Source organism: Urocitellus parryii, chromosome 2 (genome assembly GCF_045843805.1).
Source record: "Urocitellus parryii isolate mUroPar1 chromosome 2, mUroPar1.hap1, whole genome shotgun sequence".
Classification (NCBI taxonomy): Eukaryota; Metazoa; Chordata; class Mammalia; order Rodentia; family Sciuridae; genus Urocitellus; species Urocitellus parryii.
The window spans coordinates 10,986,515-11,010,659 of NC_135532.1; the positions used below are offsets into that span (position 1 = coordinate 10,986,515).

The 24,145-nt window shown below is 36.6% G+C and overlaps 1 protein-coding gene across 2 annotated transcripts in view; it reads right to left on the reverse strand.

Annotated features, from left to right (window-relative positions):
• The window catches only part of Pcca (propionyl-CoA carboxylase subunit alpha), a 356,906-nt gene that overhangs the window by 293,883 nt on the left and 38,878 nt on the right, over positions 1-24,145 (reverse strand). For both annotated transcript variants that reach the window (XM_026399302.2, XM_026399298.2), the window contains exons 5-6: positions 7,214-7,327; positions 5,400-5,453 (exon numbers count right to left, since the gene is read on the reverse strand). In XM_026399302.2, coding sequence (XP_026255087.1) covers positions 5,400-5,453; positions 7,214-7,327 — 168 coding nt within the window. The remainder of the gene's footprint in view (positions 1-5,399; positions 5,454-7,213; positions 7,328-24,145) is intronic.

Consider the following 24,145-nt stretch of genomic DNA (forward strand, 5'->3'; position numbering starts at 1 on the left):
ATACAAAGGCCTTACAGCACACTACAGATTACTTACTGCCTTACACCTGAGTACCAAAGACTCAGCAAAAGGCCATTCTTCAAGTTTCCCTCTACACCAGTCATTTTCTTTTTTCTTTTCTTTCTTTTTGTACTGGAGGTTGAACCCAGGGGTGCTTTAACCACTGAACAACATCCCCAGTTTCCCTACCCGTTTTTATATTTTATTTAGTGACAGGGTCTCACTGAGTTGCTTCTGGCCTTGTCCCCGCTAAGATGCTGAGGCTGGCTCTGAACTCAGGATCCTCCTACCTCAGCTTCCGAGGTGCTGGTGGCACTAGGAGTTACACCACACCTGGCTACACCAATCATTTTCTACAATTCCATCTTGTGCTAACTACTTTATTATCCAAAGAGGCACAGGCCCAGGAGGGGTGTCTACTGGCTTTCACTAAGTTCTTTAGTGATTTGTTCTTAACACTTGGGCTATTTCACTGCTTTCATTCTTTCCAACTGAGCCAGGTAGGTATAGTTTGTTTGTTGTATTTTTATTTTTTTATTTTTCTTTTCTTGAGCTCTGTACTTAAGACTACAGTGATGTCATGATTCTGTTGCCAACCAGCATCGTGTGATTGTTAACCAGTTGCTGTACCTGAATCTGTTTTCTTTTTGTTAGAGTGAATAGTGTCCAACTTCAATGTTTGAGTGAATTAAATGAGATCATTCATGTCTAAACTACAGAGCCATCCTTCTGTATAAAGCAGTAGTGCTGTACCAAATCATTCATCTCAACAAGAAGAAACCTAAATTCCAAAACACACATGAAAACTATAAGATGAATTTCCCAAAAACACTAATTTTAACTGTTTCATTCCCCCTGAAAACTCTTTAGTAGCCCCCCCCCCACCAACTGAAGTAATATTATTCCCATTTGTAATGATGAAGGTGATTTGCCTGGCAATGCTAGCCTTCATGTTAGGTTCTTTATATTTGTTGCTTCTAATCTTTACAACAACCCTGCAGGGAAGCTGTCATTCTCTTCATTTTCCAGATGAAAAATTTTTGAGCTATTTCCAAATTTTGCTATTACAAAAGACCTCACAATGAACATTGTTTTCAATTATATCTTTGCAGATGAGATTCTTATGACTGGAATTGCTGAGTCAAATAATATATGTTTTATGTGAATACATGTTTATATGTTTTAGATTTTTATAGATACTAGCAAATGCCAGGGACGGGGAGAGGGGCTGAAATAATTTACACTTCCAAGAACAAAACCACTTTCTTTTACCCTTGCCTACACTAGATGTCAAAGCTCTTCAAAATTATTTTGGCTAATCCAATGAATTTTTTTTAAATGTATCTCATTATTTTTGTTACAGCTACAGTCCTACAGTCCTTACTTTGCTAAAAATTCTGTAAGGAAAGAAGATGAAAAAATACAATCCACAGACCTTGACTGCATCCCATACTTCCCATTTATGCCTTCAGTGATAAGCATCCTGAAGAGAACTGTCTATATACACAGTCATGGACATGGATAAGACCCAAACATAATACACAATTATTAAATCTAACATATAAATGTCTTGTAAGACTAAATGCTATAACATACTGCTATGTGGGACTAAAATGACATGATATGATTAAAATATACATATATACACAAACATACCAGAAAGAAAGAGAACTTGCAAGAGTACAAAATGTCTTTAAACCAACATCCCTTTTTTTCCAGGAGCTGGTAGTTTTACTTTTCAAAGCTTTTTTGTAATCTCTGAAAGAACTTAATCCTAACAATCCTTACATTCTCCTATTGCTGGTCCTTTACTATTCAGAATTTAAAAAGCCCAGAGGAGAAACACAGAATGGAAAACAGTTTGAAAATGCAATCTGTTTGCTCAACACATTAAAATTTTTGAAAACTGCTACTCTTCATGAGCTATTTATAGATTTTTAAAATAAATTAATTAAGCAATAACAAACAATAAGAAATGGTTTTGTTCAAATCATGTACAGGAGGGATCATTGTAATCCAATCCCATTTCATGCAAAATGAGCATAAAGAATAATCAGTCTTATAAAATTTAGTATATGTTTACATTTGGGGGAATTTAGTTAGTTACATATTTAAAGCAAACATATATAGCAAATTATTCAGAAAAAATAATTTTTTACAGATAATAAGTGGAAACATATCAGATGATAAGGCACAAATAGATCTCTATAAGCAAAAAAAATCATCACACTATTTGTATGACAATAAAGAAAACCAAAAACTAATGAAAAATTTCCACATTTGATTAAATTTCAAGCATGACATATATTTACAATAAAGGAACTCCACAATACCAAACTAAAAAAGAAAGACTTTTAATCTTCTGCAAGTCTTCCTTACCAAAAGTTACCATCAATGTGACAATCCATGTATGGCACTCAAAATAATCAGATTTATAAGAATATACCCTGGTTAGAATAAAAACTACCACATTTGGCCACCAATCACAGAAATAACATTTATGTGCATGACATAATCTTTAAGCAATTTTATTTCATTGTTATTTTTATGGAACTTACCACCTAGAATCAGATATTTTAAAAGGAAAATCTTAAATGGTATACTCTGATGGGAAAATATTTAACACTAAGGAAACTATGTCACAAACAAGAATCTGCCCTTCTGCACAGAGGAAAGAAGAGGGACTACAAGCCACATATTTTCATAGGGAATAAAAACAGACAGCAATACTGCCTTCTAGTTACAAAACAGTCTTTTTGATGATAGGAGAAAGTTCTCTTACAGGCTGAATGACTTGTAATTTTTATTAATACTATTTACTCCTCCATAAACATTTATTGATCTTACTTTGTAGAAATCTTTAGGATAGATGACACGGGCGAGGGGTGGGGGAGACTAATGAAATCAAGGTTCTTTTTTCAATAAGAGATTAAATAACAGAAACAAGTTTAACATAATATGGAGAGCAGTACTCCAAATATGAACTTCCAAAATTTTTTAAAGTGCTCTAGAAGACATAGGAAAAATATTACATCTCTCTAGAAGGATGAAGAAAGCTCTCCCAGTAAAGGTAACAAAGGAGCTGAGCCTTTAAGGAATGAGAGTAGGAAATGTGGCAGGCATGCCACTGAGGATAGTGAAGAAAAACATGTGACAAGAAAGAGCCAGCCATATTTGGATTGGGACATAAAATCCAAAGATTTTATATTGTGTTGTAGCTCAGTGGTAGAGCACTTGCCTCCCATGCATAGGGCACTGGGTTGGATCCTCAGCACCACATAAATAAATGAAATAAAGGTACTGTGTCCATCTGTAAATAAAAATTTTCAAAAAAAAAATAATTTTTAAAAGGACTTTTTTTCCTTCCAGTACTGGGGGTTAATCCCATGGGTGCTCTACCACTGAGCTATATTCCTCACCTCTGTGTGTGTGTGTGTGTGTGTGTGTGTGTGTGTGTGTGTGAGAGAGAGAGAGAGAGAGAGAGAGAGAGAGAAAGAAAGAGAGACTCACTAAGTTGCCCAGCTGGTTTCAAACTCACAAAGCCCTTGCTTTTGCCTCCCAAGCAGCTGAGATTTCATGCATGTGCCACCATGACAGGCTAGAAATAATTTTTCTTGTCTTCATTTATAGAGAATTTGATCTCTTCTCTCCCCTGAATTGAAATCACTTGCTGACTTATTTTCTGCAACATGAGTTCTGGAATCCAAACTCATATCTGATTTATTTTCATATCTTATCAAACATCCTAGACAAATGCCAAATAAACACTTTTTAATGATTGCCTAAATATATGAATGAATATGGTCGTTTCACTTAACCTGTCTACTAGGAGTTGCTTATTTATTTATTTATTTATTTATTTATTTATTTATTTATTTTGGGGGTACCAGGGGATGAACTCAGGGTCACTGGACCACTGAGCTACATCCCCAGCCCTATTTTGTATTTTATTTAGAGACAGAGTCTCACTGAGTTGCTTAGTGCCTCGCTTTTGCTGAGGCTGGCTTTGAACTCATGATCCACTTGCCTCAGCCTCCCAAGCCTAGAGGCTAAACTTCATAAGGATCTATAAGATAGGCTTGTCAAGCCAATCTCTGTCACAATTACTCAACTCTGCTGTTATTGGGCAAAAGCAGCCACAGACAATGCACATAGTTGTATTTTAATAAATTTTATTTACAAAGGGCTTAGTTGTGTTTTAATAAATTTTATTTACAAAGGGCAGCTGTATTTGTCCCATGAACTATAGTTTGCTAACACTTCATCTAAACAAATTTAATGTATTATATTATCCAAGAACATTTAAACATAAGCATTATATTCAAATCATTTTTATAACACTCAAAATTCCAAAGAAGAGAAAAAGAAAAAGAGATTTACACAAGAAAAACTGGAATATGCTGGATCAAATCTGGTAAATGTAACTTTTCCTCTCCAGGTATATATTTAGGCCTTAGTTTTTAATCCGTAAAACTAGTTAAAATAGATAATTCTAAGGTAGGACTCTATGATATTAAGGACTTTTCCAAGGTAAATTTACAGATTTTTACATGGAAATTTCATCTAGAAAATGATTTTAAATAATTTTGAATCTATAGAACAAAATGCAAATTTCCAAAGGGGGGAAAAAAGTCTTACCATATTAGCATGAAGACAATGTAACATATGGCATAATTTCTCTAATCACCAAAAAATTAACAAACATTAATCAAAATCATATGTTGTGCCTAAAACCTACTGATAAATACTCCTGGAAAGCAATTTTAATAGCAAATTCAGGTTAATTAATCTAATTAGGATGGTGATATTAGGAGAACATTCAGCTCGTTTAAAAAAAAAAAAAATCCTAAACTAGGAAACAATAAGATTTGATTTTACATGCTATGATTTGCAATAAAAGGGGAAAAATTAGAATCTTACTTCTAATTTAATATTCCATATTTATGGTGTAATATTTAAATCACTAATGTATCACTAAATTACCTGACATATTTACATTTAAAATCTGAAATTTAAAACCATGCAATATACAATAAATTAGATATAATATGATTTTATAGCTTTTCTACTTTTATAATTACTCTTCAAATCAAGACTTGAGGTATGGAATAAAAACTCTTCATTTTTCACAGTTTTTAAAGATTTGAGGTCTGGGGATATAGTTCAGTTGGTGGAGTGCTTGCCTTGCATCCACAAGGCCCTGGTTTTGATCCCCCGCACCAAAAAAAAAAAAAAAGAAGAAGAAGAAGAAGAAGAAGAAGAAGAAGAAGAAGAAGAAGAAGAATTGATAGGATCAATTAGAATTCTATAATTTATCACTACCCACATTTACAAAAGCCATGCCACGATACTGCTTTCTGAAATCTAGGTTAACAATTTCTGGTTCATTACAAACTTACCAAACACTTGGCAAATTCTTTGTTTTCTGAAAGGAATCCATAACCTGGATGTACCTTAGAAATGAAAATAAAAAGCTCTTTCAATTTTAGCATATTGCAAAACCTGTATGAGCAGCAGGTGTGGTGTATGGATGTGTTTGTTCTTCAACAGTCCTTGACTAAAGTTACTCCTCACACACTGATCAGCTGTAACACACACTTCTGGGAACAGAATCAAATCCCTGCTTTGTCCCAACCATAATCAAAGCCATATACCCACAATCTTCCTGCCCTCTGTCTACATGACACAAACTCCCCCTATTTTTTGGTCATGTTTAGAGAATTTCACCATGGCTGATACCTCAAAGAATTACATTAGAGGAAACTTCAGCAAGATGGATGAAAAACTCTGAATTCCCCTTCTTTCCAGTAGCAGGAACTGCCATCTTCCAAAACCCAGCTACTAAGCCAACTGACACATTTTATTCCTGATGGCATAAGATACACAGCCACTAGCCAATGAGCCTTTTCCCTCAAATTAAACTAAAATCAAGGCTTTGCTTTAACTTTTACTTTGTACTCTGAATTTTTTTTCCTTCTTTCTTCCTCACCCCAGATTCAGACATTCACATCTACACTATGCTACCCTCCCCCATATGCCACAATCTAAATTCTACTCTAATCAAGTCAGTTTTTATTCTATCACATGGGCCAAACATAAATTTAGCCACTGCAGTACCAGGCAGTGTTGAACAAATTTCTAGTAAAACAATTCTGCTGAAAGGAAAGTCACATTTCTGAAGAAGCCAATATCATAACCTAGAAGTAACTGAACTGAGTTTTATTAACATGACACAGAAGAATTTAGATTATGGAGTTTAAATTTGCTTCATTTCCAAATTTAGGAAAAAAGTTTTCCACCAATTTCATTTTATATAAACATTCAACTAAAGGCTATCTTCTGACAAGCTATAGTTAAAAACATTGAAAGAGTTTTACTTTCATTAACTGTGCTAATAAACTGTGAAAATCTATAATATGGGTTCATGAATTCAGTTTTTTATTTAAACGTGTATCTTACTAAAACATTTCTTTCAAAGAACTGTGAGCACTAATTGAAGCACTCCAGGCTAACTGCCAGTGTTGGCTGCTTCCACCCAATTTTAGAGATAGCTCTGCATAGTTTTTAACATCTTATGTAATTAGTTCTCTGATATTAAAAACAAAACAAAATAACTCACTATTTCTCATGTCAGAAACCATCCACTTCATTGTGGATCCTACTCCATTCAAGGCAAATTGAGGTGCAGAAAATTATAGATTTATTAGTAAGTTATGGGCATTTTATTGACATTAACAAACCAAAATAACTACTAAATATACTTTTTATATTTCTGGAAATTTAACTACGTGTACATAATTCTTAAATGACTAAAATGAAACTCAAACAAGGTCTTTTGGATTCTGTTTATAACAGTTTTTTTCTTTTTTTGGTTTTGGGGGGTTTTTTAATGCTCTTATTACACTGAAAGGGTTAATACTCAAAACTAATTGGGATTTCTTTTTCCTAGCAAATTTGGAAATGAACTGAAACTGCTCCCTGGTGTGAAAGCTGAATCCAGCAGCCACCTGCAGGATCAGCGACCAACACTGCCAGATGCTACAAAGCCTTTGATTTCCAGTAGCGAATTCGGCCACATTTAACTCATGTGACATGAACTAACTGAAACAGCATTTTCAATCATTCTTTCTTATTTTTTTTTTTTAATACAAACTCTAGCTTTCTGCTCACTACATATGAAACAGCTGCAGTAGATGGGCTCATTCAGACTCACAGCTTGGGCCCTGGTTTTCTTAATGGCTTCCATGATGGCATCCATGTTGAGGTAGCTTTTACTGGTGGGAGCTGGGCCAACACAGACGGCCTCATCCGCCATTTTCACGTGAACCTGAAGAGACAAATCCCTGCATTAACAGATGCTCCCAGCAAAAAGAATCACAGTCATCCACAAATATACACAAAGCCACAAATCTGATTATTTCACCTATCATTTACAGACTTGGATTTCTTTTTGAATGTACACTAAAAAAACAACAAAGCACCAAAAAGGCTCAGGAACTGCATTGCCCACAATTTCATTTATTAAAAGCCTAATAATCCATTGTCTAACCAAATAATTTCCATAATACCCCCTACCTATTTAAGTAAAATCACAGCAAACAACCGAAGCTTCCTATTCAGTTCATCTATACATAAATCTGATATCAAAAACTACCTTGTTGCATGTAGCCAGGGAACCCGATATTTTAATAACAAGCACTCATGCCCACTTCTAAGCAAGCTCCCCAGGAAGTTGGGATAATTAGAGGGACTGAATGGAGGGATGCAGTGAGTGTCCCTGCACAGCATCAGGTCAGCACCAGGCACAAATTAAAGCCTAAGACTAAAGAGTTCAATATCACAACACATGAACCAGAAAATCTTGAGAACCATTTAAATACTCTCACATTCGATCCTTGTCCATTTTACATTCATCCCTAAAAAACCGATATGTGTATTAAGTTCTATATCTATTCAGAATCTAGGAATGTATTCTCTATTTTTAAAATTATTCATGCTACAATATTTTAAATATTCATTTAGGTAGGCATTCAATATTGAAAACAGTAAACTGTTTATAGTTTCAAAAGGAAACTATTCTTTTAAAATAGTAAAGGGATTAAACTGGCTTTTCTTAATGGTTTTCCAGTTAAGCAACTCAAAATCAGATGATAGTTATTTCACAAGGCAGATAAATAAAGCTGGAGCACAAACATGTACATTGAAACATTTTATGACCCACTCCCCAAGCCCCACACTCCATTCCAATGTGGCAAATGCTTTTGAGTGTTCTGTGTTATAGTCTTCAGTTCTGAAAGAATTTTTAAAAACTACTGTTTTAAATGAAATCTTTTAAAAAGTAGTCTTTTTAGAAAGCTCAGAATTCTTGTTATCAAATCATAAATGTTTTCTACTTAAGTAAAAAAAAATGTATACTGAAAGGTAAAAGATACCTGCCCAAGGGATTTACAGATTATTATCTTAATATAAAATACACTCTGTAATTCCTTTAATAACATCAGGTGCAAAGAAAGGCAGCCATTGTTTGCAAAGGGCTTTTAAATATTCAAAGAAATCTCCTGGTTCACCTCAGCCTGGTTTCTCCCCAACCTCAAGTGTCTCTTCCACCCTCAGACTAAAATTCCCCACCCAGTTCAGGTCCAGTGACTATCAATTTTACGGGTATGGTGCTTTGTTGATTTCTATTCCTATAAGAAACTGAATTCTTAATGATCCTTTAAAAAGAACACATTAGAGGCCTGGGCTGTGGCTCAGTGGTAGAGCGATTGCCTAGCATGAGTGAAGCACTTGGTTCAATCCCCAGCATCACATAAAAATAAAACAAAATAAAATAAAGGTATAAAACACACACACACACACACACACACACACACACACACATTAGCCAGGTAAAGATAAAGTTATTATTTAAAGTTAAATTCATCCTCTTCTATATATTTTAATTCCCTTGGATACTACCTATTTACCCAACATGAACTTAAAGCTCCAGTTCCATCTGGGTCTTGCCCGATACTTCAGATTTGGATGAATCTCCTTTAATTTGAACCCCAACAGTACATAGCACAAATTTTGACATTTATTTTTTTTTTTATTTTTTTTAAAGAGAGAGTGAGAGAGGAGAGAGAGAATTTTTAATATTTATTTTTTAGTTCTCGGCGGACACAACATCTTTGTTGGTATGTGGTGCTGAGGATCGAACCCGGGCCGCACGCATGCCAGGCGAGCGCGCTACTGCTTGAGCCACATCCCCAGCCCAAAATTTTGACATTTAATCATATTCTACTCAGCAACCTCATTTAAACTGATTTATAAACAATGTGTGTTATGATTTGCACACTCTCCCCCACCAGATAAAGTTCTAAAAGACAGAGACTATCTTAAATTCTTTTTTAATCTCCTCTAGCATAGTGCTTTAAAAGCTTATCAACCCATGGATATATATGGATGGCACTTAACTTTCATCATTAAATGGTAAAAGCCATTGATTTGAGGTAAAAATCTAATTACAACTAAATGAAGTCTTTTCAATCTTAGCAACACATGCTGCAACGGACAATTGTATAGAAAAAAAGAATTTAAAAGACAGAAATATGTGTGTTTATCCTTACAGAATTTATACAATGATCATGAATCAAAAAATGAAAAGGTATTGAGAATACTAATAGTAATTTGGCTTCAATTCCAATCTTAAACTTTTATAATGATGCTACATATATAATTTCTGGTTCTTTGGGTTTTTTAAACTATCATAATAGATATTTTTCCTATATTATCACAAATTCCTTGTATACACACACCAAGAATTAGCTCAGAATCTAACACATTCACAGCTAATGCAAATAATAAACATTCAAATAAATTAATACATCAAAAGCAGGTCAAAATAGCACAAGGGCTTCATTAAAAGGGCTAAACACCAACTGTTTCTAAAGAAGAATTGATTCTTTTCTGTTTTTCAGAAACAAATCTTACTTAAAGGGGAAGGGTATATTCACACCTCAACAAAACTATGTTCTAGTCCCGGGTTGGTTTGCAGCAGATATTCTGGGTAAAACCAACTTGAAAGAAAACACTAGAATCCTCTGCCCCTGTGGTTCTCAGGGAAAATGATGAATTAACCTGGAAAGAACAGTTTAAAAATTTTTTAAAGGTCAGTTTTGATTTTTTTGAAATTGTTTTACCAAATGCAACTATTTTTTCTTTCTTTTTCTTTTTGTTTTTTGCCTAATAATGCAGAACAACCTGTAAGCAAACAGAACTAATACAACTGTGAAGAATAATTTAACATTGCCTGGGTGATTAGATGTATTCATGTTTCGAAAATTTCAACATCTGGAAACATACAGGTTCTTTTTATATATTTTAATAGTAAAAGAAAACTAAAACAAATATAACAGTTTAAACTGAGGCAAATTAATCAAATAGAATTTGCCAATGTTACAAAAAAGAAAACTCATTTTAAGTACTAATACTAAATCCAGCAGAGGTCAGTTTTCACGAACATTTTCATTCTCAGAAAACTGAGAGTTTCTTAAAGCATATTAGTTTCTCCTCCATTCACGTACAGTTTTAAATTTTCAATGTTTTTTACTCTTTAGAGGAAACTTCCTTGTACCAGCCTATTGTTTTTCAAGCAATGAACTAGCAAGATAAAATGTGTTTTTCAACTTATAGAACTGAAAAGTCATTTTCCTACTGACTTTTCAAAAATAAATTTAAATGTGTAGATGTAAACAGGTTAAAATTATGCCTGGATTTTAAAACTTTGGGTTAATAGAAAAATTCCTATTAGTCAATAATACATACTAAAAAAGAGATTCCACTGAGTTCCTATTCTTATGATAAAAATTACAACTTAGGTGTTAAAAAATAGTAGGTCAGATGGTATATTTAGCATAAAGCTCAACTGTCTGAGGGAAAGCTTTTCACTGCGTTCTAAACTAGTACAGATTGAGAAAGATAAGGAAGATATGTAGCACTGAAGATGTTCCTTCACACTGGGAGATGTTGAAGCCTATGACTCAACAAGATCTGCCGACAACAGGGGTCCACAGGGCACTATTTACCATGACCACAGTGTTTCCTTGGATTTCCTTCCATGTTCATCAGTGTCTGGAACACCAGGAGGCTGGCTGTAATACAAACTAGAAGGGTTCCTACCTGAAAACTGCAGTGCCTCACAGGATCCAGCCAGAACTAGAAGCCACCGAATCCTCCAAACATTACTAACATAAGGAAATTACTCATACAGACTGAAAAATTAAAGAAAGTTAACTGCATCAATCTAAATTTGAAGAACTGAAAAAAATATTTTTGAACAACCAGATAAAAACTTATATTTCTGAGAGAGAGGTCAAAACTCTTCTTTTTTATAAGTATCTAAGGAGACCTTTACAAGTTTCAAGTTTATAGCATTATGGCATACTTTCCAGAAAGGCAGTTTCATCCCTAGTAAACAAAGAATGATTTTTTACCCTAGGGCCCTAAGTATTACACTCACTTCGATTTCATTTTGTGTAGCACTAAGACATATTTATTCATGATTGTTTTAGATAACAGAATTAAAGATTTAATCATTTTTTCTAACTTATATATTATCAAAGTAGTAAAATTGGAACTTAAAATTTATAGGAAAAAAGGAGAATAAACAGGCTTTTGCCAGTTGCAAAATTCTTGGAACATTTTCTACGATTCCATTTTCATATCACAAAAGAGAAATGATTCTGTATTAATCCTGGGACCAAGCAAAGTTGGTCTGTCCCCCACTACCACCACCACCACCACCACCATCCCGCCAAGCCTTTGTCTTGCAGGGATGCATTCTTGAGGATACAGTGCACAACAGAAGAATGAAAAACAGCAACACTAGAACTATATTCTCACACAGACTCCTTGAAGCATCAAGTGAGAGAGGAAGAGCGGAGGTGGAGGATCATGCAGACACCTAGTCCTGGGGGAAACCTTGGTAAAGGCATATGTCTGCAAAGCTGGATGGTGGGGTACAGCAGCAGGGGAAGAAACAGAGATGAGAATGAAAAGGGAAGTCTGGGTGGAGAGTGTTGATGGTAAAGGAGGTAAAGGCGGGGAGAGCCAAGTGATGACTGACACATGGTTTGGGTTTGTTTGCTTTCTTTTTTATTAGCTTAGGGGGGAAAATGAACAAGTAAAGATAAGCCACCACAGTATGACTGTGTGGGACTACTCAATTCCTGGAGGAAGAGAACTGGGTTGTTTGATGCTTGCTACAAAAGATACTGAGTCCTGGGTGGTAGTTGGGCAGAATCTTCCATGGGTCTTTCACATTTCTGCACATCTTGCAAGCAAAGCCCTTTGTTACAAACTGCATTTGCATAGAAATCTTGGAAGAGAGAGAGTGTGTATCTGCCCCTGGGGCAAATGTTCACACTGTGAGAAGAACCTCTCTGAGTTCCTCCCTATAAAGCAACCCACTGCACAGCAGGCATCCTCTTGACACTCTCGCATCATCCTGAAGGACCAAGGCAGCACTGCTCATACTCTAAGCACCATGATGGCTGTGAGGAATAAACTGTCCTTTAATTCCAGAGTCTTAAAACTTACACCAGGATCCATGAGTCTGACAGCAACTTATAACATGTTGAGTAAAACTCACTCTTGACAGCCCTTGACAGCTGTGTGTTCCTTAGCCATGACACAACCCTTGGTATTTGTAGCACTAAAGAGGCCCATGTCACTCTGTGGGGCTGGAAGCAGCAGACTGGTGTTTCCATACTGGTGCATCCATATGTACTGGGGGCTGTTGCAGTGTTGTTTTGTTGCTTCTTTGAGATGGGGGTCTCACCCTGTTATCCAGGCTGACCTCTATTATCACTAAGGCTCACATAATTCTTCTGCCTCTGACTGCCCACTAGCTGGGACTACAGGAACATACCACATATGTGGCACATATCATCTTCTACAATGTGGAGTACTTCCCTAACATATAACTATCCTAGTAATTTTGTTTGTGTTTGATTTATAGGCAGGAAAGCGGAGAAGGAAAAGAGAGAAACCTATGTTTTGGAACTCTAAAAGGAAAGCGAATTTGAAGGTGAATGGTAACTTCCATGGCAGATAGACTTATTACATAGCCATTCCACAGTCCTTATAGTTTGATTCCCTCTACTATTGAGATAATAAAGCAAAAAAGAACATTTTCCAGACTCCCTTATAGATAAAGTACATCTATATGAGCTAAGTGCTCCACCATCTGGTAAATCCAAATGATTCTCAGGTAAAGAAGGGACAATAATATGATGTGGCACCCCTGCAGGTGGACTGCCTCCCGTAACAATCATGGATATAAAACCCTCAGTTCATCTGGGCTACTCTGAAGAACTTCTGCGTCCACTCCAGAGCATCACATCGCCAAATGTGATCAGTAATAGAAGTGGAGTTTGTTCCAGAACAGATCTATTTTTCCTGACTAGGTTACCCGAGGTCTTTTAGCCCTGCTGGAGATTCTGTAAGCTACTTTACTTCCACTAGAACTGGGGGTGAGCAAACTTTCCCTGTAAAGGACTGTCTAGCAAATATTTTAGTATTATGATACTTAAGAGTATCAGCAGTGCTGCCCTGGTTCTCCATCAATAGTGATACAGCAACATAAATGCTTATAGCAGCTCAACTCAAAATAGCTAAACTATGGAACCAACCTAGGTGTCCTTCAACAGATGAATGGATAAAGAAAATGTGCTTTATCTATACAATGGAACATTATTCAGCCTTAAAGAAGAATGAAATGATGGCATTTGTAGGTAAATGGATGGAGCTGGGAGAATATCATGCAAAGTAAAATAACCAGTCCCAAAGAACCAAAGGCAGAATGTTTTCTTTGACTATGAGGATGCTAATTCACAAGGGGTGGGGGGCACTAGAGAAGAATAGAGTTACTTTGGATTAAGCAGAGGGGATTGAAGGGAAGGGAGGGGGTCTAGGAGTAGGAAGGAGAGTAAAATGAATTGGACATTATTACCCTATGTGCATATATGACTACACAACCTACTGTTTCTACATCATATACAACCAAAAGAATGAGAAGTTATATCCCATCTATGTGTGATGTGTCAAAGTACATTCTACTGTCATGTATAACTAATCAGGACAAATAAAAAGAAAAAGAAAGGGGTTGGGGTTGTGGCTCAGTGGTAGAGTGCTCGCCAAGCATGCACGAGGCACTGGGTTCGATCCTCAGCACCACAGAAATGTAAAAATAAAGATATTGTGTCTTCATTTATTATATTTTATATTTATCTTTATTACATTTTAAATATAAATATTTTAAAAAAGAAAAAAAACTACTCAACTTTGCCCTTGAAGAGCTTTAAAAACAGTCATAGATAATATGTAACCACTAGTGGGCATGATATGTTTCAGTAAAGCTTTATATTTGGAGTGGGAGAAAGATCACTATACTCTAATTAACTCACAAAGAAAAAAAAAAAAAACATCAGCCAAGCACAGTGGCTCAAGCCTATAATCCCAGAGGCTCAGGAGGCTAAGAAAAGAGGATCAAGAGTTCAAAGCCAACCTCAGCAATGGTGAGGTCCTAAGCAATTCAGTGAGCCCTATCTCTAAATAAAATACAACAGCTAGGACTGAGTATGTGGCTCAGTGGTTGAGTGTCCCTGAGTTCAATCCCACGTACTCAAAAAAAGAAAAACAACATCATCAAAATATTTGGTTTAAGAAGGTCACACAAACATTTGCCCAGCCCAAAATTCCACACCAACTAAGTGAACTTCTATGCAGTTAGAACACCCTCTCCACTGCCCTTCAGAAGCAATGAAGCCATTGGCAAGAGAGGTTCAACTTATGGTTTTATAACTCATATTTTGACTATTGGTGGTTACATTTTTATTCTAAAGTAACTTGGTCATCAGAGTTGATTTTCTACTTTTTGTGTTTACACTTCTTGATTAGTCTAATCCATTTACATTTCTGCACTGTTTCAGCACCTCACTGAAACCCTCACAGAGCTTTTCCTGGGCACATTCCACAAATTGTTTTACTTCACAAAAGCAGGGACATCAAGCCTGCTGCTATGCCAGCAGGGTTCCCTGAGGCTCCTGGTAAGTGAAGTCAGGCTCTGAGGGCTCAGCATTACTTTCTCCACTGACACCCTCGGTGATGACATGGCCTAGTGTATGCCCAACAACAGGGCCCACAGCCACACCAGCTGCAGCGGTTGTCATCTGGGGCCATCAGATCCGCTGCTAGGGTTCAATAGCAGGTGAGCCAACTGCAGATGGTGAGGCTGCTACTGGTGCTGGCCTGGGTGCAGGGGTGAGGAGTGGGGGGAATAGAGGTACTCTGTATTCGACTGAAGGGAGGGGAGGGGGTGTAGGGTTAGGAAGGATAGTAGAGTGAATCCGATATTATTACCCTATGTGCATATATGAGTACGCAACCATTGTGATTCTACAGCATGTTCAACCAGAAGAATGAGAAGTTATACTCCATTCATGTATGATGTGTCCAAGTGCATTCTACTGCCATGTAGAACTAATTTGAACAAATAAAAGAAACACAGCCATCTGAGAGGCCCAGCTGGCTGAGGGCACCTTGTGGGAAGTGCAGCTTCAGCTTCTACACCACATCCCATGTGTGGGGCCGTTTGCTGTCTAGAAATGTGAAACTCTGCCTAAATCTATCTATGAAAACAGGCAATAGGCCAGATTTAGGCCACCTAAGAAAAACTGTAACATGGGGATAGAAGGAAAAAAAAAAAGAAAGAAACAAGAAAATGCTAACAGTGATAGTATGGGATCAACTCTAGCTTGTAATCATTAAGGTAATTTTCCACTTACCAGAGAGAAGCTGCCATGCATGCATTCAAGATACTAATGATGACAACTTAATAAATGCACAGATATACCAGACTTCTGAATACAGATTTCTGATACAATGACAGAGTGAAATTCTAGGAATAATATTTAAAAAAATAACTTTCATCAATTGATCAACAAATACATGAAAATATGTTCAACATCTCTAGCAATTAGAGGAATGCAAATTAAAACTACATTGACATTTCATCTCACTCCAGTCAGAATGGCAATTATCAGGAATAAAAGCAGTGGTAAATGTTGGTGAGGATGTGGGGAGAAAGGCACACTCACACATTGCTGGTAGGACTGCAAACTGATGCAACCACTACAGAAAAGCAATATGGAGATTTCTCAGAAAATTTGGAATGGAACCACCCTTTAACCCAGTTATCCCACTCCTCAATTTATACCCAAAGGACTTAAAACCAGCATACTACAATGATGCAACCACAACAATGTTTACAGCAGCTCAATTCACAATAGCTGAACTATGGAACCAACCTCGGTGTCCTTCAACAGATGAATGGATAAAGAAAATGTGGTATACATACACAATGAAAATATAAAGAAGACCGAAATGATGGCATTTGCTGGTAAAAGAAAGGAGCTGAAGAATATCATGCTAAGCAAAATACACCAATCCCAAAGAACCAAAGGCAGAATGTTTTCTTTGATATGCAGATGTTAATTCACATATCAATAATAATATCAATAAGAGGGGCTGTGGGGCGGTGGGGGTGGGGGGAATAGAGGTACTCTGAATTAGACAAAAGAGAGGGAATGGGGTGTAGGATTAGGAAGGATAGTAGAATGAATCCGATATTATTACCCTATGTGCATATATGAGTACGCAACCATTGTGATTCTACATCATGTACAACCAGAAGAATGAGAAGTTATACTCCATTCATGTATGATGTGTCCAAGTGCATTCTACTGCCATGTAGAACTAATCTGAACAAATAAAAGAAATACTCCATTTTAATTTTTAAAAAGTGTTTCAGCAAACCATACAAATAGCTAAATATCAGTTCCAATAAAACATGAGTAGCCACCACAGTCAAGAAATCTCAAAGCACCCCCAGCAGCTATGATGTACTATATGCATCAGAGTTATCCAGATTTTCTCAATTTTAAAATTGTATTTATCAAAATAATATATGTACACACTAGTTTGATTTTAAAAGAATATATGGAGCAATTCAAGTAACATATAACCGTTATTCCCATCCCCTTAAAGGCCTCCCAGTCCCACTTTGTATTACTCAACTGTTATCAGTTTTGCTGTATCCTTCTAGACTTACCTAAGCATTTTAATTCATATATAGAGACATAACAGGGAATCATTTTATTTTGCATTTTAGATTTTCTTGGGCATAAAACTTCTCATACCACATATTATTTTGTAACTCGTTCTATCACAACAGTTTTGTTCTACCTCACAATTTTTAACTAATACCCAATTTCCCCAGTAATATGGATGAACCATAACTTATTTAACCATTCTACTAGTATTAGGCATGGTTTCTAATTTGCAGCTACTATAAGCTGTAATAAGCAGCCCTAAACACGCCAATCTATATATATCTTTCTATAAGAAAAATATGTGAAAATATAAATACTGCAAATGACATGCTTCAGATCTATCAACTTACACCTTAGTAGAGATGAATTTCCCACATCACACCATCAGTGAACATAGTAGGTCTAATTTTATTAATCTAATGGGGAAAATGATTTTTTAATTTGCATTAGCTATTTATATGTCTTCGTTTGACTATTTTTTAAATTTTTTTAGTTATTGATGAACCTTTATTTATTAATTTATTTGTTTATATGCGGTGCTGAGGATCAAACCCAGTGCCTCACACATGCTAACCAAGCGCTCTACCACTGAGCCACAACCCCAGCCCTTCTTTTGACTATTATTAGATTTCATACAAGTGAAGTAAAGGCATCTTTTGTTTTTTTATTACATGTAATACTTAAATATTGTTTTGTTTTGTTAATAAAGAAAACAATTCCAGGACTGACTATAAAGCTGCAATAATCAAGACAATGTAGCATTGTCAAAAAGATAGACATATATATATCAAAGAGGGAAAAGTCCCATAATAGATCCATATAAATACCACACCATTTAACTTTTTACACAGGTTCAAAAGCAATACAATAGAAAAATATCATTTTCAATAAATGGTGATAATTTTCAACATATGGCATAGAAACAATCCAACATCTACATACACACACAAACTCAACTAAAACTTAAGGGGCTGGGGTTGTGGCTCAGAGAAAGAGCGCTTGCCTAGCATGTGTGAGGCACTGGGTTCGATCCTCAGCACCACATAAAAATAAAATAAAGGTATTGTGTCCACCTACAACTAAATATAAATGTTTAAAAAAAACACTTAAACTTTATATAAAAAAATAACTTGAAAAAGATCACATACCTAAATATAACATTTTGATGCTCTTAGAAAAAAATCTTCATGGCCTGGAACAAGACCAAGAGTTCTAAGACATGCTACTAAAAGTACACTTAACAGAGGAGAAAAGTAAAAATTGTGAAAACTGACTTTATCAAAATTGAAGACTTTTAGCTGAGAGTGAGAGCACACACATATAGTCCCAGCTACCCAGGATGGTAAGGTGAGAGTATCACCTGATTCCAGAGTTTGAAACCAACCCAGGTAACAAAGTAATATCCATCTCAAAAAAAAAAAAAAAAAAAAAAAAGGAAAGACTTTTGATCTGCAGCAGCAGACACTGTCAAAAGAACATGCTACTGCTAGGAATAAACTATTTGCAAATCAGCTATCAACAAAGAACTTGTATCCAGAATATATAAAGAACACTCTAAACTCAATAACAGGGAAAAAAAATCTAATGGGCAAAACTTGAACAGTGACTTTACTAAAAATGAAGGCAAATAAGCACATGAGATGTTCTATACCATTAGCCACTAGGGAAATGCAAATCAGGAGGATTATGAGTTCAAAGCCAGTCTCAGCAATGGCTAGGTGCTTAGCAACTCAGTGAGATCCTGTCTCTAAATAAATAAAATACAAAATAGGGCTGGGGATGTGGCTCAGTGGTTGAGTGTCCCTGAGTTCAATCCCAGTACAAAAAAAAACCCACAATGAAATACCAATTTTGACCTACAAAAATGGTCAAAATTTAGAATACTGACAATACTAACTGCTGGAGAGAATGCAATACACAACTCATGCATTCTGGTAGAAATGCAGTTACTCTGGAAAAGTCTGGCAGTTTCTTATTCAGTTAAACATATACTTACCATATGACCAGCAACCCCACCTAATTTATCCTAAAGAAACATATTCACATAAAAAATCTGTAAACAAATGTTTAAAATAGCTCTCTTCATAATTGTCAAAAGCTGGAAACAACCCAAATGTTTTTCACTGGATAAATGAAAAAAAAAAAAACAACAACAATACACACACACACACATAATCACACACACACACACACATGATGCAAAACTACTCAGTAATAAAAAAGGAACAAACTAATGGCACACAACAGTTTGGATTAATTAAAAAGCTTCCGCCGAATGAAAGTAACCAACTCAAAGAGTCACACACTATATAGGAATGACAACAGTGCACTTGTGGTTGCCAGAGGGAGGGTGCAGAAGATGTGACTGTAAAGGGATGCACGAGGGGCTTTGCAGGGTGAAGGAATTGCTCTTTATCCCCAGTATGGTATTGGCTAGTTCAAACCCCAGCCCTGAAAAGAAAAAAAAAATCACAGAAGTACACAAAAGAAAAAAGTCGATTATATTTAGATATAGATGAATACTAAAAACAATACCATGGGTCTCTTATTTAAAGGTACATTGAGAGGCTGGGGATGTGGCTCAAGCGGAAGTGCGCTTGCCTGGCATGCGTGGGGCCCGGGTTCGATCCTCAGCACCACATACAAACAAAGATGTTGTGTCCACCGAAAACTTAAAAATAGATATTAAAGAATTCTGTCTCTCTCACTCACTCTCTCTTAAAAAAAATAAATAAAATAAAATAAAGGTACATTGACCTACCTGATTTTCTCAAAATTACCATGCTCCATTCACCTCGGCCCTTTTCTCCTCCCAGCCCCAGTCCTAATTCCTGTCTTTTTTCCCCCCAGTTGTGGATAGACCCAGTACCTTTATTTTATTTATATTTATGTGGTGCTAAGGATCAAACCCAGTGCCTCACACATGCTAAGCAAGTGCTCTACCACTGAGCTTACAGCCCAGCTCTTCTTTAGGACTCTAAATGTTACTTCCTCAAGAAAGCTGCACCTACAAACACACACACACACACACACACACACACACACACACACACACACACACACCCTGCCATGGGCTCAGATCCTCTTGTCCCATATTTACAAAACACCCTACAATTTCCATTAACTATATAACACAACCATATGTCATTTAAAAAGCCTGCTTATCCTCCTGAATTGGAAGCCAGATGAGGGCATGTCTGCCTAGTTCAGAAAACACAGCACACCTGCACATGACAGGCACTCAACTGATATTTGTTAAAGACTGAATATCTGTCACTCCCTAGAACCTACACAATGCAAGTTAATAAAATACCAGAAAGACAGACAAATCTTTACAAATGCTTTAAAACACTAAAAAACAATAAAGCATATTATTTTAAAATTGGTATGTTGAACCATCACCACCATCCACCTCCCTAAATTTTTTCATCTTGCAAAACACTGTGAATATACTTAATGTCAAAGAATAGTACATTCAAGAATGGTTAAAAATGGTAAACTTTAGCTGGGGTTGTGGCTCAGTGGTAAAGCACTTGCTTAGCATGTATGAGGCAATGGGTTCAATTCTCAGCACCACATATAAATGAAAAAATAAAAAATAAAGGTCCAGTGTGAACTAAAAAAAAAAAATTAATGAAAACTATAGGTTATACGTGTTTCTACCACAGTTGAAAATAAATTAATTTTTAAATGTAAAAAACTAATACATGGAAACATTTTTTATTGAAAGGAAAAATCACAGATACTCCACTTACAATGGGGCTATGTCCCAATAAACTCACCATAAATTCAAAATATTAAGTTGAAAATGCACTGAATACATTTGTGCTAGTGGATTTTCCACTGCTGTAACAAGTACCTAAAATAGTCACTTTATAAGAAGAAAAGGTTTGTTTGGCCTCACAGTTTTGGAGGTTTCAGTCTATGACCAGATTGGCTCCGTGGCTTTGAGCCCATGGTGGCACAGTAACTCATGTCAGAGAGCAAGTAGTGCAGCAAACTGTTCAATTCATGGCCAGGATTAAAGATAAAAAAGAAGAGAAGGGGCTAGGGTCACTCTTTCCTTTGAAAGCATATTCCCAATGACAAGAACACATCACATGACAACCCCCCACTCTTCAAGTGTCCACCACCTCCCAATAGTCCCAAGCTGAGGACTAAGTTTTTCACACATGGGCCTTTGGGGCACATTTAAGATCCAAACTCTAGCAATACCTAACCTACAGACCATCCTAGCTTACCAACAAGGTATACACAGAGTGTCATTTGTTTCCAAATCCTCAAGTGGCTGTCGGGGAGCTTTGCTCCTGCCACACCTCAAGAGACCAAGTTGCACTTTGCTAGCCTGGGAAACAACCCAAAATTCCAAGTACAGTTCTACTGAACATGTATCATTTTCGCTGCACTATAAAGTCAAAATTTACAAATTGAAACATCTGTATATAAAACCTTCACAAATAGCTTTGTGTACTTTTAAAACTGAACTCCCATATTGCATCTGAGAGCATCCCGGCTGAGCTGCACCGGAGCAACCTCGGGATCCATAACACTTAATTAGAATAGTTCACTGAAGATACTTTATAAGATTTAATTATATAGGGCCCTTTACTAAAATGTGTAATATCCATTTGGGAAGCACAGTGTAGATTTGGGGATTAATTTATGATTGATTCACAGGAAGACTTGGAAACAACTAAACACTCAGATGTGTACAAAACAAGACATCTTCGAATACTATTCATAAGCAGTTTTACCTGAACTTAACCCTTTCCCATGCACACAGACAAGTTCCTGCCCTCAGAAAGCATGCAAACTTTCCACTGGATACACCACACCTATCCCCAGCATCTGGGGGATACTATGCAGTGCATTATTGAATAAATAAATGACTGGAGATGTCCACAGTGGATTGTCATCTGATTCATTCACCTGAGTTAGAGGCTCTCTTGTTCTAACTCCAGGCTCGAATTCACATGCACAAATCAGACACAAGTCTGCCTTGGTCATTCTCAGACAGCCTTTAATCTCCCTAAAGATGCCTAATGAAATTCTCCCTTTTTGGCTACTCCAACCTGGTGGCTGCCACTTTGGCCACTTCCAGTACCAAGAACACACAGCCAAGGGATCAACCTCAGATTAGGCAAATGACTGCTATGGCCAGAAACCCAGAACTGGCAAGACAACGCCCAGACACACTAGCATGCTGTAGCTAATTGCATAACCAACCAGTTAGACATCAAGTGCAGAACTCAGATGCTGGTGCTTGAAATTGAGCAAAAACACAATTTTGAGACTGGCATTTTTCTGTGGTCTTTGTAAACGTAAGTCAAATTTAGCACAAAAAAGGCTGGCATAGAGGCTGGGGTTATGGCTCAGCCGTAAAGCACTCACCTAGCACAGGCGAGGTCCTGGGTTTGATCCTCAGCACCACATAAAAATTAATTAATTAATTAAACATATTGTGTCCAACTACAACTAAAAATAAACATTTTTTGAAAAAAGGCTGGCATAGTGAGGTTCATGCTTCAAAACTTCCTTCTGCTAAAAATGTCCACAATAAAATCTACATAAGAAAACCATGAGAAAAAGAAACCAGAAATAAGTAGTAAACATTTCATGAACTAAAAACAGAAGAAAAATGCCTATCAAGGAACAAGGCAAACTATACTGGTTCTTTCAGAAGCAGGAAGTGCCAGATGCAAAAATCAGACCATTAAGAATGTTCTACAGAAGCTGGAAGACAGCCAGAGTCACGACTAAAACCAGGCTAAGGCGGAGCTTCCCTAATCCTAAAGAGAAGGCCACTAAATACCATCTGAGCTGCTACAGCTTCGGGGTGGAAATCTGAACCTGCTTCTGTGACTGACCTGCCACATGCCCACATCATGGTTATAAGGCCTGGATGGACTAGGCATCGGAAATGCCTGTGAGGCACCCCTAAAACTGCTGGTCAGAGAGAAATGGTGGGTTTTTGTTTTGTTTTGGTTGGGGATGGTAGAGGTGAAAGAAAAACCAGGAAAGACAGAGGAAGGGGAAAGACAGGAAGCAAGGGGTAAGGGAAGGATGAAGGAGAGGGAGGAACAGGGAGAGGAATGAACATTTCAAACTTTCATCTAAAAAGAGAATACAGACCAAAATTCCAAAACACATTAAGAAATCTAATGCTAAGAAAGCCACCAAAAATTTCATTGGTGAAAAAATAGTTCATGCCAGATAATACACTACAGATGAAATTATCAGTCTGACAAGGAATTCACAATAAATTAGGTTTTCTTCAAGAAAAAAAGTGTATATTGAGATTTTTCTAGGTCTATGGATATACGGTTAAAACATTGATAGAATTTCTGAAATCTAACCAGTGCTTCTATGATCATTTCCTACTGATGCTACAACAAATTACCACACAGTTGGTGACTTGAAATAACACAAACTTATTATTTTATAATTCTAGACAGAGATCAGAGAAGAGTCTTATGGCACTAACATCAAGATGTCAGCAGGCTGGTTCCTTCTGGAGGCTGTAAGGGGAGAATCCATCTTCCCCTCTCTTTCAGCTGCCTCCTCACATCCCTCCAACTTCTTGCTCTGTCTTCACCCTTCCTACTCTACCCTAATCTACCTCCTTCTAATAAGGACCCTGTGATTACATCGGGCTGTCAGAAAATTCAAAATAATTTCTCCATATAAAGATCCCTAACTCGACCACTCCTGCAAAGTTGCTTCGGGGGTAATAGGTAATATTCACAGGCCTCAGAGATGAGGAATTAGACATTTCCAGGAGGCCCTTATTCAGCTGCCATACCTTCCATCCTTGAAGAAATTTTATTAGGATCAAATAGAAAAGATTCACTAGTAAAATAGGCTAAAAAAGACGTCATTAAGGAAGGAACAAGACTAGATTACAAATTATTTTGAATAAGGATTTATTCATAGATTGGAATTTGAAAAGTCAAAGAAAAAGTAGTGGTGAAGACAAATTCCTTTATTTTTTG